Source organism: Pleurodeles waltl, chromosome 10 (assembly GCF_031143425.1).
Source record: "Pleurodeles waltl isolate 20211129_DDA chromosome 10, aPleWal1.hap1.20221129, whole genome shotgun sequence".
In the NCBI taxonomy this organism is placed as follows: Eukaryota; Metazoa; Chordata; class Amphibia; order Caudata; family Salamandridae; genus Pleurodeles; species Pleurodeles waltl.
In genome coordinates, this window is record NC_090449.1 from 614,295,341 (window position 1) to 614,311,416 (window position 16,076).

The 16,076-nt window shown below is 47.6% G+C and overlaps 1 protein-coding gene across 1 annotated transcript in view; it reads right to left on the minus strand.

Annotated features, from left to right (window-relative positions):
• EXOG (exo/endonuclease G) overlaps positions 1–14,209 on the minus strand; it is a 74,361-nt gene extending 60,152 nt beyond the window's left edge. The window contains exon 1 of the mRNA XM_069211086.1: positions 13,879–14,209. Coding sequence (XP_069067187.1) covers positions 13,879–14,026 — 148 coding nt within the window. The 5' untranslated portion in view covers positions 14,027–14,209. The remainder of the gene's footprint in view (positions 1–13,878) is intronic.
• Between the last annotated feature and the right edge of the window lie 1,867 nt (positions 14,210–16,076).

Sequence of the window (16,076 nt, forward strand, 5' to 3'; positions counted from 1 at the left end):
TCCTCCAACAATGGAAATGTACTGACTTCATTCCTGGTGTTAGAGTCTTACTACCCAAACACTGGAGTGAGGGAGTATGAACAAAGGGCTATACTTACACATTCAAAGGAGTCTTTTATCAAGGTGCTTCTATTTAGTGGTTTCTAAGCACTGTCATTTTGGGGATAGGAGAGGTGAGCAGTAGGTGAGCTGTTCTGGTTGTTAAAAGGTGAGGACATTTCTAGTCCAGGTTTGCCCTCGAGTCCTTCCCTTATTGCTGATTTAGGAAGGCAGATGACAGCTAAGTACAGAGATCTCTCAGTTATTATGTCCTTGTTCTGGATACTCCTAATTGGACCCAGCTTTATCGCTACCTGCTTTTGGACACACAACATTACTGCCTTACATTTGGAAATGGAATTTGGAAATTAACTATCCTAAGCTGGTTTCAAAACCTTAGAGAGTGGATCCACATCTTCAGTCTTGAAAATTAGTATAACGGTGGGACTCAAACCACCCCATTATGTTCCAGTTCCAAGTTCATATTGACCAAGGAGTGAGAGGTCCACAGAGTACTTTAGGAGTTATTGTGTGGAGAGGGCTAGTGTGTGCATAACAGCCTGTGCCCCAGAGGTTTATACAACTTGCTGGAGAAGCAGAGGGTCTCTCTAAAGTGCAGAAGCTTGCCTTTTGCTCAGAGTGGGAAAGAGTGCCTGGTCCCTGTAAAAGGACAGCATGCCAAGAGACGAAGGAAAGTGGTGTTCTAGGCATGTGGAATACTACCATTAGAAGCAAAGTTAGAGTACACTTCTGTCATGATGGGACATTCAGTTTCCCAATGCGATTCCCTTAGTGGCTTTAACAGCCAAAGATGAACCTGCACCTGAAACAATTCCGGCGGCCATGAATGCTGAAGAGGAATACAGGACTGATGCAGGTGCAGAAGCTGCATCTGCCAAGGATGAACACCCACCAAGCAAACCTGCATTTCAGTTCAAACCCCAGTAGCCTAAGTCTAGAGTCTTATCAAGGTCCCATGTCATCTGAGTCAACACTGAAGGTGAAGTTCTGATGAGCACACTCCCCAGCACCATACAAACTGCATTTCTATTAATGGATAAAGCAGGGTCTAAACATGAAAGACTGAACAGATCAGGCAAATATAAATATTCTGTGAGGCATAAAGTGTTGCTAGTGTGATTGCTTTTGGAAAGAACTGCTTCACCTATGACTGATCTACACATACGCAGATACATTTGTATAAATCATCATATATAATGGAAGAGCTTCCCAGAAAGGGAAGATACCACTATATTGGGTGTAACACTTGACTATGATTAGTAGGTGAAATTGCAAACCAGTAACTAAGCCCCTATTGAACTGTATAGAGTTATGTTCTGTTGTAATCTTAAAATACGTTCTAACTAAAATAAGTACTGGGAGAACAGTATGTTATTGAGTCTGTTGTCAGACTGTTGAGTTTCAAACAGTTCCTAGTCACACTGCCTACCTGAGAAACATTTAACCGCAGAAAAGGCATACTTCCACAAGTTTGCAGACAGAGTAAGACAGACTCCATGACACCAGTGGAAAGCAACCATAACACCCACAGTTGAAGTGCCTTCAGACCCACCTTCCTCTACCAAACAGGAGGTGACACCGCTCTACAATACACAGAAACAAAATATCACCTCTGGCACGTTGACTTTCACCTACTCCATTGCACTATGCCAGACACAAAAAGCAACTGCAGTGCTGACAAAGCAGCTATGGTAACAACCTGGCGGAGTAAACCCTTCTCAGATAAAACCTACTCTATCCCCACCTCGTGTCACTCTGGAAGTACAAATCGCCAGGGAAAATGAACAGCCTTGAAATGCATGTGGAGCCTGAAGAGAGACAAAATGACCAGAGAAGCCACAAGCCAGTGATTTACTAAACAGGACAGCAGACCCCTTATAGTCAGGGCCACTAAAATTATGCAGTTCTGTGTCGTTTTCTGCACAATTATGGATTTGTCGCATTTTCCAGATAATCCATCACCAGCTGCATTATATGCAGATTAAAAAAAAAAAAATAGCTTCTAGCTGAAATGGATCAAAAGTCACTGAAATTGGAGCAGTTACTGTTGTTGCACCGAGGAAGGCCATATGTACTGGTTATACTTCAGTTGTTTATTGCAGCATTTGAATGTTAATCTGGCACTAATGAGGTGAAATATTTACCCAATGTTCACATGTGAAAAAATGACAAACTGAATACTTTCACAAAATGTGCTGCACTAGGTGTCATAATTTGCATTTTCTTGCCGCACAATTTAGAGGACACAGCTGCATAACGTGGTCTTTTCTGTAATGGAGCGAGTGTGGGTAAAGGCCTGCCTTGACTACAAATACAGGGCTCTAACTAACAAACATACACAGCACTCAGTGTCATCATCAGGACTGGCCACGAATGGCCCACATCCCCTTTATTTATTCCCCTCGGACGCACTTGACTGAAACAGTGCATTTTTCAGTCATTTCCACAGGGGCGTAAAGCCCAAGTGGCTCACTATATCCCTCCCCACATTAGATAACTTCTGGAGCGGTTCGGGCACACACAGCCTCTAAGTCTCTAGTTGGGGTCTAGATTAGACCTAAAACTATATCAGTGACTGTGCATTGTTCCCTCTTCTGTGTTGGAGTCCATCATCTCAGGAGTCATGTCTCCATCCATGGGTTGTATGTGGGAGCTACTTGGACTTGGAAGCACCTTATTTTTGGGGTCTGATGACAACACATCCATATTTTCATCAATTAGCGCCCTTGGTAGAACTATCAACTTCTTGAATCTGAACCCATTCCAAGTAATAGTCTCTTCAGCCCTCTTGACAGACACCATTGTCACTCTTAATGCTGTCACTGTCCATGCTCCTTTCTTAAATGGTAACCTGAATTTCGAACCAGGGTGCCTGTCCCAGATCAACAGTCTGTCTCCTACTTGGATTTCACATTCTAGGGTTCTTCTAGCCTTATGGCCTCTCTCACTGGTGTTCAGCCTGTGAGTCTGAGCCTTCATGCTTCCCTTAAGGCTATTTTATGCCATCTCTTCTATCAGCGAGTCCAGCCCCAGGAACCACATGTTAGCTCGAGTACAGGATTTCATCTTTTCCACCCCACCCATTGGGGTCAGTTATGGGCCAACTCAATGACACTTAGCTGTAAAGCCATGGAATCACAATCCGGTCCTCTCTCAATATCAGGCTATCCGTCGTTGTGTGCAGGTATTCGCAAACCCTTTGCAGAGACAGCATGGCCTTGTCCACTGCTAACACAATGGGCAATTTTTCCCTGTCTCTTCTATCCATGCATCCAGCCCCAGGAGCCACATCTTCGCTCAGATACAGGATTTCATCTTTTCAATCCCTTGCGGTCAGTCATAGGCCAAATCAATGACACTTAGCTGTAAGGCCATGGAATCACTATCCGGTCCCCTCACAATATCAGGCCGGACGTTGTGTACAGTTCTTCACTAACTCTCCAAACAGACAACATGGCCTTGTCCACTGGAACCCACTGATGGAAACCCTGAAGGAAATCCTTCCATTTGTTCCACTGCAGTTCCTAAATCACTTGCTGGAGGATATTGACCATTTATGTTGCACTCCAAGTGTTAGCCAGAGACAGCTTTCTGGCAGGCACCCCGCACCACTGTATTCAAGTAGTCGTCTGTGTCCTCTTCTAACGATGGCTGTTCACCGCTCAGGTCTGCTGGGTGTTGCGACAGGAAATCAGCAGAGTTTCCTGCTCCAAGTTGGTAGAACACATTGAAGTGATATGGTAAAAGATGGACCATCCATTGTTCAATCTGATTCCTGAGCAAGTCATCTAACAGACAGCATTGAAGATCCCTTGCCTCTGCTCCCTCTGTCTTGGCTCAGACTGAAGCGGGCAAAGTGATTAGTTCCGCCACAAGTGGAGCCAGTCTTGCTTTGAGCTGGACACTTGTCCGGTGCATGGGGCTGACACTGCCCTCCTGAGTCTCTCAGGGGTTATCCCCACATCCTCAGAGCAGGCCACCCCTGATGGCATCCACCGACTCTGCCTTGATGACGAATGGCCCTCTGGTCTTCTGTTGGCTATGGCCTCCCACTAAAGCCATCTCCATCTCCTTGGCTCGAGTGCTGGATAAGCCATGAGATCAGACCAGAATCGACATGTCCTCCAGCCTAATGCCTGGCAGGCGGAGGATCAGCTGGTGCAATGTGGACAATCAGCACCCCTGGATCAGTTGGGATCTGACTTCCTTGGCTTGTTCATCACCAGTACAGTTATTGGCCAGTTCCCTTAGGTGGGCAAAGAAGAGGTCAGTGACTTTCGTTTCACGTTGCTTTGCTTATCTCAGCTTGAACCTTTTAAAGTGCAGTTTCTGCTGCAGGTTGAAGTGGGCGTTGAGCATGGTGATATAGACACCAATTTCATGTAGCGGGAAGGTGTTCAAACTGTTTGTAGTTCCCTTCGCCTGCGAAATGCAAATGTTTCACAGTCACATCGGCCTCCCTGATGCCACAGAAATAATTGTTGTGGCAGCCAATCCACATTTTCCACTGGGGGCGGCTGCTGCGGAGTAAAGTAACTCACTAAATGGTGGGAGTGGTGCCACTGAGGTATGGACACTCACTCCTCTAATGTGGAAGAGTACTTCCTGTGCCTGGGCCTGTCCAGCTATCCTTTGTGCCTCAACTGCCATTTGGGTAGTGGTGTGATGATTGGCTCACCTCTGTCTTCTGGCGCCTCGAATTTGGAGTATTGCTTCACATGGTTACACTCAGATGCCACGCTCCAGTAGGGCGACCACCCATCCATAATTTTCACGGACTGCCCAAAAATTAGCCCTGCCGACGGTTGTCGGTGATTGAAGTCTTAACGGACGGCATTTGTCCGTAATTTTCGCCTCTTAGCCAAAAGGCAAGGGATAATTCCCACAACAGATTCCCCAACTGAAGTGCAGGGAGTCTTTTGTGCTGCATTCCAGAGGGAGGGACAGGTAGTTAAAAAGAAATAAGCCTTCTTGTCAGGGTGTCTGCCTCCCCAAAAGAAATGCAAATCTGTGCAATTGGCAAATGTAAAGGCTACTTGAGAGGCATTAATTGGTGGAGTCACTTGAATCTTGCTGATGACAAGATACTTCCTTTTAGAAGGGCACTGTAAGGGTGTTCGAAGCTGAGCTATGGAGTGTGTGCTTTTATTGGACAGTTATTAAAAATGTTTGTACAGGATATAATCTGCATATTACTGAAATCTATACGTTACACAAGAACTTTTATCTTTAACCTAATTTTATATGTTAATTTAGTGGCAGCCTATATTATACTGTGTATAGTGCACCTTTAAAATAATGACAAACATTCACAGAGCTTTCGGTGACCTCCTAGAAACTAAAAATACACAAGTCACTTTTCTCTACTGCACTAAACAGGATTCAATTATGTGGGCCTCTGGTTGAACACATGTACATCTGTAGTGACTGTAGTGTATTTCCCATTAATTTTTTTAACTTTTATGTATTTTTCATTTAAGGTATGCCTTATTTTGTAAGTCAAGAGAGATCAACAAAATTTAGTATTTCACTCTTTTTAGCCACACCTTTGATTCCACTTCCGCATTGACATTAACAAGTCACATTTAAGTCTATTAAGTCTAAGTACAATATGGTTTTGTACCTATGGTATTCAGAACTCACGTATTTGAAAGTGATTTCATATGTATTAATGAAGAAAAAACAGTTTTGGTGAATAAAATATTTGCCTAACATCACACAGTTTAAGCAGGGAAGCCGCAAATTATCTCAGTTTTCTAATTTAACCTTGTACAAATCAGCCAGGAAATTAATATATGTTTTTCTTTATGTTAATGCTATCTTTTTACTTCTTTTTACATATTTCTGCAGTTTTTATGTAGGCAGACACTTGACCCAAAGGTATTACAGCACTTTACATGACCACCATTTACATTACACAAAGTCACATTCAATGTGTATAGGCTTGGGTAGATCAAGTGGTTTGTCCAGAATCACAGGATGTTGATCTGATGGTAAGACTCAAACCTGGTCCACCAGTTCCAAAGTCGGCAGCCCTGGCCCTAACGCCACATCCTGGGAAGAGGGGAGGAGGCAGGCAGGAGCCACGTGAAAGCTCAGCTAGTTATGGGCTTGAGATTCCAACAGGAACTCAAGCTGAGCCAGAGCTAGGCTTCAGGCTTAAGCTTTCAGTGCTCACCCTCCTCTAGAATGGATATCTAATGTATAGAAAAAAAGAAGAAAAAAAGTCTGTGATGTCAGCATATGGTGTTCTGTCTTCGCTCTATTATATTGAGAGTCCTGCAGCATGCCAATGGCAAACTTGCTCTGAGTGAAGCCCTACTGTGTGAGTGGGGAGGCCTAGTAAAGGTATTGCAGAAGCCTAGGGTTTTATACATGTTTGTGAGTTTACGTTTTCCTAGTAAGGTAACAGAAAGCAGAGTGGAATACAATTGGGTGGCATTGGGTATGATGGTCTGTAGGAAACCCCATCTTATGCAGGAGGCAGCCAGACAGCCAGTGAAACACCCATTGGGGCTGTGCAACTAAACCAAGGCATTCTAAGACGAGACGGGCTAATCCACCCATAGTCATGGACAGCTTTACAGTGGATTAAGCTACCCGACTGAGCCCGAGACCCCAAATCAGTGTTGAACATTATGAGGTGTCTGAAGAAGAAACGAGGGCTGAGCAAGTGAAGGTTTGCAAACGCATTATCGTGTCACAGGTCATAAATCCGAATGTCGGTCATAAGTCACTGAGGACAGGTCATAAATCATAGTGTCATCCATAAAACACTGTAGACAGGTCATAAATCATTTCCGTGCCATAAATCAATCAGTGTCACTGCCCACCCCCCCCCGCTCATAAAACCGCCCATAGTTACCTAATGACATTGCTAGCTGAATGCTTAGTGCCTGCACCGGTTCAGCGTTTACTGTTGTTGGTTGCTTCTTGAGCTGCAGTTTACTGTCTGTACCGAGAGGATGGGTGATACATTATTGTAGGAGGCTGGCCTGGCTTATAGTGGGTACCTTGGGGTACTTACACCTTGTGCCAGGTCCGGTTATCCCTTATTAGTAGACTAGTAGTGTTCTAGCAGCTTAGGCTGATAGGGGTAGCTATAGCAGAGCAGCTTAGGATGAACTAGGAGACATGCAAAGCTCCTACTATACCACTTATATCACTTAGCACTATAGCATAAGAAAACACAATACTCAGAGTTACTAGAAATAAAGTTACTTTATTTTAGTGACAATGGGGGTCATTCTGACTTTGGCGGGCGGTGGTGGCCGTCCGCCAAAGTCCCGCCGTCAGAATACCGCTGCGCGGTCAAAAGACCGCCGCGGTAATTCTGAGTTTCCCGCTGGGCTGGCGGGCGACCGCCAGAAGGCCGCCCGCCAGCCCAGCGGGAAACCCCCTTCCATGAGGATGCCGGCTCCGAATGGAGCCGGCGGAGTGGAAGGGGTGCGACGGGTGCAGTTGCACCCGTCGCGATTTTCAGTGTCTGCTTGGCAGACACTGAAAATCTTGGTGGGGCCCTGTTACGGGGGCCCCTGCAGTGCCCATGCCAATGGCATGGGCACTGCAGGGGCCCCCAGGGGCCCCACGACACCCCTTACCGCCATCCTGTTCCTGGCGGCCAAAACCGCCAGGAACAGGATGGCGGTAAGGGGGTCGGAATCCCCATGGCGGCACAGCAAGCTGCGCCGCCATGGAGGATTCCCCAGGGCAGTGGGGAACCGGCGGTACACCGCCGGTTTCCCGTTTCTGACCGCGGCTGTACCGCCGCGGTCAGAATGCCCAGGGATGCACCGCCAGCCTGTTGGCGGTGCATCCGCGGTCCCCGGCCCTGGCGGATTTTACCGCCAGGGTCGGAATGACCCCCAATATGCCAAAAGTATCTCAGAGGATATACTCCCTTAGGAGGTAGGTAATATACACAAAATATACACACAAACCAAAATCAGGTAAACAGTTAGAAAAGTAGTGCAAACACTGTAGGACACAATGGAATGCGAACCACAAATGGACCCAGGCCTAGTGTAGTGTGTAGAGGGTCGCTGAGAGTGTAAGAAAACACTAAGGGTGTCCAAGATACCCCACCCCAAGACCCTGAAAAAGAAGGAGTAAAGTTACTCTCCTACCCCAGAAAGACAGTAAAGTCGAGATAGGGGATTCTGCAAGGACAACAACTGACTGCAAAGCACTGAAGACGGATTCTTGGACCTGAGGACCTGTAAAGGAAGGGGACCAAGTCCAAGAGTCACACAAGTGTACGGGGGGGCAGGAGCCCACTAAACCCCAGATGAAGGTGCAAAAGGGCTGCCTCCGGGTGGAAGAAGCTGAAGACTCTGCAACAACGGAAGGTGCCAGGAACTTCTCCATTGGTCAGGAGATGTCCCACGGCGTTAAGACCGCAAACAAGCCTTGCTAGCTGCAAGAGTCGCGGTCGAAGGTTTTGGGTGCTGCCAGGGCACAGGAAGGACCAGGAGGTCGCCCCTTGGAGGAGGAGACAGAGGGGGGGCTCAGCAACACAGAAAGCCCACGCAGAAGCAGGCAGCACCCACTGAAGCACCTGAACAGGCGTTCGGAAGATCTGAGCACAACGGTCGACTCAGCACAACAAAAGGAAGTCCCACGAAGTCGGAGTCCAACTCAGCGAGTTGGGCAATGCAGGACGGCGTGCTGGGGACCTGGGCTAGGCTGTGCACGAAGGAAGTCTTGTAAAAGTGCACAGAAGCCCAAGCAGCTGCAGATCACGCAGTACACAGGATTACTGTCTGGCGTGGGGAGGCAAGGACTTACCTCTCCCAAATTTGGGCAGAAGGGCCACTGGACTGTCCGGGACACTTGGACCCAGCTCCTGTGTTCCAGGAACCACGCTTGTCAGGATGAGAGGGGACCCAGAGGACCAGTGATGCAGAAGTTTGGTGCCTGCGTTAGCAGGGGGAAGATTCTGTCAACCCTCTGGGGATTTCTTTTTGGTTCCAGTGCAGGGTGAAGGCAGACAGCCATCAGAGCATGCACCACTAGGAAACAGTTGAGAAAGCTGGCAGGATGAGGCGCTACAATGTTGCTGGTAGTCTTCTTGCTACTTTGTTGCGGTTTTGCAGGTGTCCTGGAGCAGTCAGCAGTCAATCCTTGGCAGAAGTCGAAGAGGAAAGTGCAGAGGAACTCTGGTGAGCTCTTGCATTCGTTATCTGGTGAGATACCCACAGGAGAGACCCTAAATAGCCCTCAGAGGAGGATTGGCCACAGAGAAAGGTAAGCACCTATCAGGAGGAGTCTCTGACGTCACCTGCTAGCACTGGCCACTCAGAGCTGTCTATTGTGCCCTCACACCTCTGCATCCAAGAGGGGACCTCCCTTGGGAGGTGCTGGTCAGGGGAGTAGTCACTACCCTTTCCTTTGTCCAGTTTCGCGCCAGAGCAAGGCTGGGGGATCCCTGATCCGGTGTAGACTGGCTTATGCAAGGAGGGCACCATCTGTGCCCTTCAAAGCATTCCTCAGGTCCTTCACACCAATTTACAAAGGGAGAGGGTGTAACACCCTCTCTCAGGGGAAATCCTTTGTTCTGCCTTCCTGGGACTGGGCTGCCCAGGCCCCAGGGGGGCAGAAACCTGTCTGAGGGTTGGCAGCAGCTGCAGAGAAAACCCCAGAAAGTTAGTTTGGCAGTACCCGGGCTCTATGCTGGAGACCCGGGTATACATGGAATTTTCCCCCCAATAGGGTATTGGGGTGACAATTCCATGATCCTAGACATGTTACATGGCCATGTTCTGAGTTACCATAGTGAAGCTACATAGAGGTATTGACCTATATGTAGTGCACGTGTGTAATGGTGTCCCCACACTCACAAAGTCCGGGGAAATTGCCCTGAACAATGTGGGGGCACCTTGGCTCGTCCCAGGGTGCCCTCACACTAAGTAACTTTGCACCTAACCTTCACTAAGTGAGGGTTAGACATATCCGTAGCGGATTGGTGACTTATAAGTTACTTAAGTGCAGTGTAAAATGGCTGTGAAATAAAGTGGACGTTATTTCACTCAGGCTGCAGTGGCTGTCCTGTGTAAGAATTGTCTGAGCTCCCTATGGGTGGCAAAAGAAAAGCTGCAGCCCATAAGGATCTCCTGGAACCCCAATACCCTGGATACATAGTATTGGTAAAATTAGTCACTAGTCTGTAGTGACAATTTTAAAAGCAGAGAGAGCATAAACACTGAGGTTCTGGTTAGCAGAGTCTCAGTGATACAGTTAGGCACCACACAGGGAACACTTATAGGCCACAAACTTATGAGCACTGGGGTCCTGGCTAGCAGGATCCAAGTGACACATATCAAACACACTGACAACATAGGGTTTTCACTATGAGCACTGGGCCCTGGCTAGCAGGATCCCAGTGAGACAGTAAAGACACCCTGACATATACTAACAAACAGGCCAAACGTGGGGGTAACAAGGCGAAAAACAGGCTACCTTCCTACAATTGTCTCATAGTCTTAGGCCCAGCTCGCTACCTTGACTGGTCTGTTGTGCTCTGCCGGCTGGTAGCCCGGGCTGCGAGTGCCGTGTCCTGACCCCTTTTCCTCTCTGATCTCTTTATCTTGCCGAGAGCCATCCCAAGGCAAGGGACCGGTGTGCCATCCCTTGGTGGCCTTCCCAACTCCGTGAGCTCGTTCAAGTTCCAAGCTGCGACAGACCGTGTTTGCTGGTGTGGGAAGGTGGGACTTCCTGCTTCCAGCGCTACTGGTCCTGAGAATGCCCTGACCTTGAGGGCCCCTGCCACTTATAGAGCACAACTGCCCTGCAGGCACGGTTCAAATGCTGCCCGACCTCCCCATTGGCTTGTGCTTAGCGACGCTTGTGCCTGTTTGGAGCCTTGCCCCACCCCCCCATTTCCGGGCCTGCTTGGGGGGTACTGCTTGCCCCCCCCACCATTTTTCCCTTGCGCTCTCGGACCAATGTTGCTGGGCCTTGGTGCAGTTTACTGCGCTGGCCTTCTGAGCACCCTGCGGGTGCAGGCCTCTGCCATAAACTTCATACTCGGTCACTCCCACTTCACATGACTTGTCATTCAAATACCAGCATTTCGTACATGGAAGCCATTCGGCCGCAGCTTTATTTGTATTTGTTATAGTACCGCCGCTCATACAGCGCAAATGAAACTCATTATATTGTCACAGGTCATAAATCAGAATGTCGATCATAAATCACTGAGGGCAGGTCATAAATCATCTTGTATTGGGTCATAAATCATAGCGTCATCCATAAAACACTGTAGACAGGTCATAAGTCATTTTACATGCCATAAATCAATCAGTGTCACTGACCCCCCTGGTCATAAAACCGTCCATCGTTACGCCATGACATTGTTAGCTGAATGCTTAGCACCTGCGCCGGTTTGGCATTTACCGTTGTTGGTTGCTTCTTGAGCTGGAGTCTACTGTCTGTACCGAGAGGAGGGGTGATGCATTATCTCATAGTCTTCGGCCCAACTCACTACCTTGAATAGTCGGTTGTGCTCCGCTGGCTGGTGGCCTGGGCTGCGAGTGCTGTGTCCTGACCCCTTTTCCTCTCTGATCTCTTTCCCATCCCAAGGCAAGGAACTGGTGTGCCAAACCCCTGGTGGCCTTCCCAACTCTGTGAGCTCTTTCAAGTTCTAACTTTTTTATTCTGTAATTAGCATTGATCCCCCCTCCTATTTGTGCGTTGCTGCTTTTAGCGCTGGGATGCCTTCGGGTCACCATGCGCTTTACAAATCTTATAAACTAAACTAAACTAAACTAATGTCTGCCACTCTGCCCCGGGCTGCCCACAGTTTGGACCAGAATACTTCCAGCACCGTATCGGATAGGTGCACCCCATCCAGCGCAAAATATTCTGGTCTCCTGAAGCTAATTAAGCCGTACCAAATGGTCTCCCATTCATTTGCCCTGCAAAATTTTGCCACCGCCACGTTGGGTTTCTTCCTGGACCTCTCCAGAGCGCTGGAGGACCTGGTCCTGCTCCACGTTTGCCTAAGCACAATTTCTGACCACAAGAGGCTTGCGCTGTCTACCATCCTTGCTGCTCAAACCAGGCCTCCTATGACCATCTCCAGCAGCTCTGGTCTCCTTGGCTGCGCTAGCTCATTTCCTCCAAGGTGAACTATTACCAAAACGAGTTCCACTAGGTGCCGCTGATACAGGTCTTTCAAACTGGCATGCAGGTGTTCTCAGCGCATGCCTGATTGAGCTTCCCATCTTATGATGGTGCTGGATGGCCCAGGCTTCCTTGTGCCCCCCCTTTTGCTCCACCAGCGTTCCACACCCTGCAGAAAGGAATGGTCAACCATCCACACTGTTCTCCTCCGTCCGCCTGTCGAAAACAAACAGTGACAGGTTGGATGTAGTGGGACTCCAGTAGTTAAGCCCTCTCCTCTTCATTTGTATCATTTTTTTTGGGGGGGGGGGGGGGGTTGGGCTCTAAGCTTTGTCTGATACTTTCTTCTTATTTGTATTTTCTTATGTTAGTGGGACACCAGGTTGCTCAGATGAAAGGCTTGACTTTACTTTTGCCTTCTGTCCCATTTGGCGGTAGGGATTACTTGCTAGCTCGTCTCCTGCAACACAGGTAAAAACAGCCGATGCAATACACCAAGAGCACCACCAGATGGCTCTTGCACATACCCATCCGCGCCATTGACTGCAACAGGAGAATACTACTTCGGGCCCTTTGCAGCCCGTACCACGCTGGGCCGACAGTGGTCGGGTGAGTGATGGGCATTCTTCCTGCTGAGGTTAAGCCGGGCAGAGCTCACGCGTCAAGCCACACTGCTCCTGGAAGCCCCGCGCTCAGAGGCACAGAATGAGCTAAGTGCCTAGACCGTCCTGTGCCTGTCGCCCCCTGTAGCAGCGTTCATCACTCTTGTGCGGCGCTGATGGGGCAGCAGTAGGCAACGTCAAGGATCCGGTCGCCGTCACCAGGTCGTCGCCAGTGTAAATGAGTGGAGTGTGTGCAAAGGCATACCGTGACTACCACTATGGGGATCTAATACACACGGCACCCTGTGTCCCTATGGTCATGAGTGGCCCAGATCCCCTTTATTTATCCCCTTTATTTATCCCCTCAGCAGCGCCTGGCCTGGCATGTTTCAGCCATTCCTGCAGGGGACGTAGAAACAGAGTGGCTTACTACACTCCCCTGCTGCCTAACCCAAGTGGCCCTGCTTATAGGCTAAACAGTGCTTTAAACAAAGCAGCTGAGAAAGTTCCCACAGTCGCCTGGTTCAAGTCAGTAACCTCAAGCCATGAACACTGTCCTTGGAGAAAAAAAAAAAGTTTCTTCGAGATATACCATTTTCTTCAGTTTTATTTCACAATGTGAGGGGAAAACAACACAAATACTTACCCCAGTTACAACGTGTACATCTATTTCTTCCTGCGTTTGCTCATTACCGCTTTATGCCTGCGGTATGGCTAAAATATATTGGGTCTGAGACACAGGGAAGATTACCTGGGATCACATAGTTCATGCGATGGAGACAAATTTATTCCACGAGATGGGGGAGTTTAAAACTTACACCCTCGCATTATTTTCCCTAAATAAAGACCGCAAAGGAATGAAAGAATAAACTGCAAGCCATGTGTATGGTATACTGTAAGTCGTGGTCTTTAAAATGCATGCAGTTAAGAGTAATGTGATTGGTAAATTGTGTTTAAAAGGCACCAATGGTAGAAAAACACATGTATGGGAGAAACTCCCGGTGCATTTGCAACATGCCCAAGGTGTTCCTTCTGCTTCGTAAATATCATCCTAATATTTGTTTTTTTTTTAAAGTTCACAGGCATGACTTACCGGCTGGCGGCTCGACGTAATGCCCCTTCTCATTCTTCTCGAATAGATGCCCTGCAGTCAGGCATGAAGCGGTGCTTACTGCCGCTCCCACCACAAACCCAGTGAGAAATCGCCGACTCAAGAGCAGGCGCCCAAACCGGCCAGACATGACAGCAACAGCTGTCAAGTGTCAACCCCCGGCGAGAAGTGTACACTTCATTCCGCGCAACTCCACTGCCCTTGGTACGTACGTCTTTCTTCTCTGTCTATTCTACCATGGAGAACTAGACAGTGGCAGAGAAAAAGGACAAATGTTAACAGGGTCTGAAATATACAACGGGAGAGTAATGTTTTGTATTAGATGGTGGCGTGCGCTCATGAATGCACGCGCCCGTGTTCTAATGAACAGAGTGAGAGAGTGTTTTTCAATGCTGGAGAGTGTAGATTTTCCTAGTAACTTATGACGGAAAGTCTTAATTTTATTAAAGACACAGAGGCGAATAGTATGCGTTCTTTTCTTACTTTAATTTAAACAGCAGCAGTCAAGAAACTACAACTCCCAAGAGGGTTAGCTAAAGACTAACCAATGGGAGCAAAACAAAAACCAGCAATGGACCAATAGCAAAGGACCACAAACCATAGAGTGTACACTTGACTGCAAGCAGCCCTCTTTTCTTGAGCGAGCCAGTCAAATAGAGTCATGGAACAAAGGATAAATAAGTCCAACAATTGCCAAGGATAAGGAAACAGAACACAAGTCTTGGACCACAGCGATGAGCCGAGAGGTCGATGGATGAGGAAGCTGATCCTGGACAGGTTGTGCTGACGATTCCAGAGGTCTATTCTTGAGGATGGACGTGATGGAGGTAGCAGTGTTACCCGGAAGCTGGAGGCAGTGCCGGAGTCGCTGGGTGGGAAAGAAATAGTACATATTAATAAACGTACTGTGGTGGGATAATATTCGCCTCCGTGTCTTTAATAAAATTAAGACTTTCCGTCATAAATTACTAGGAAAATCTACATTTTATGACAAGACCGGAGGCTCTATTATGCGCGTTTAAAGCTGGTCAACAACTAAAGACGAAGCAGTTCTAACAGGTTTACAATAAAAGGTTTTAAAAACATTATCGTTTGACCAGTCTGCTGACCTGAGAATGTCCTCTAAACTGGACCCAATAGCGAAAGCTTTTGAGGCCATAGCTCCCCTGGAGGAGTGTGCTCCAAAAACGGAAATATCTATTCCCGCTAGGGACATAATCAACTTAATCCAGCGGGCCAAAGTTGCCGAAGTCACTGGATTGTGGGGTTTTCGAAAATAAATTAACAATTGATTGGAAGAGGACGTTCTCAGGTTAACGGTTCTTTTTTCATATTCTTTTAAACAAAGACCTACACATAACTTTGGTTTGTTCGGAAAGAAAGGGTAGAAAACAGAATGTAAGTTAGTTTTGGTACGTTTGGAAACGTGAAAGAGGACCCCTGAAGGTAAGAATTGTCAGGCAGAGATGTCTAGGGACCTAACGTCCGAAGTTCTTTTTATAGAAATTAAGCATAGTAACATGGTGAGTTTAGCAGAAAGCATCTTAAGCGAAAGACTTGGATTATCTGGCCAGGAGAGAAAGAGGTTCAAAACTAGAGAGACGTCCCAGATATGTGAGTACCTAGCAGAAGGAGGTTTAGAGAGTTTAACTCCTGTTAGGAGACGACAGATTAAAGGATGAGACCCAACAGGGTTTCCGTCAATATAGGAGTGGTTCATGGAAATAGCCGATCTGTAAAGATTTATTGTGCGGTATGACTTACCTAAGCCCGCCTGGGCAGCTAGGAAATTAATAACAAGACTTAGATCCGCTGAAAAGGGATTGGAACACTTTCCCAGACACCAGCTTGACCAAAGAGCCCAGGCTGACTTATAGGCTTGTCTCGTGCCGGGTGCCCATGCGTTATTGATGAACTCTGAAGCTTCTGCCGAAATAGCATGGGTCTGTTGGGAAGACCGGAAATGAGCCAGGCTGAGAGAGTTAGAGATTGATCTAGAATGAGATCGTGAGGGCGATCGAAAGGATCTAGAATAAGAGATGGAAATGTCGGGAGTAGAATAGGAAAATCCACAGCCAGCTCGAGAAGGGGAGGGAACCAAACCTGAGATTGCCAAAAGGGGGTTAACAGAACTAGGGATGCCTGTTGACGTCTGACCTGATTCAGAACTCTGTTGATCA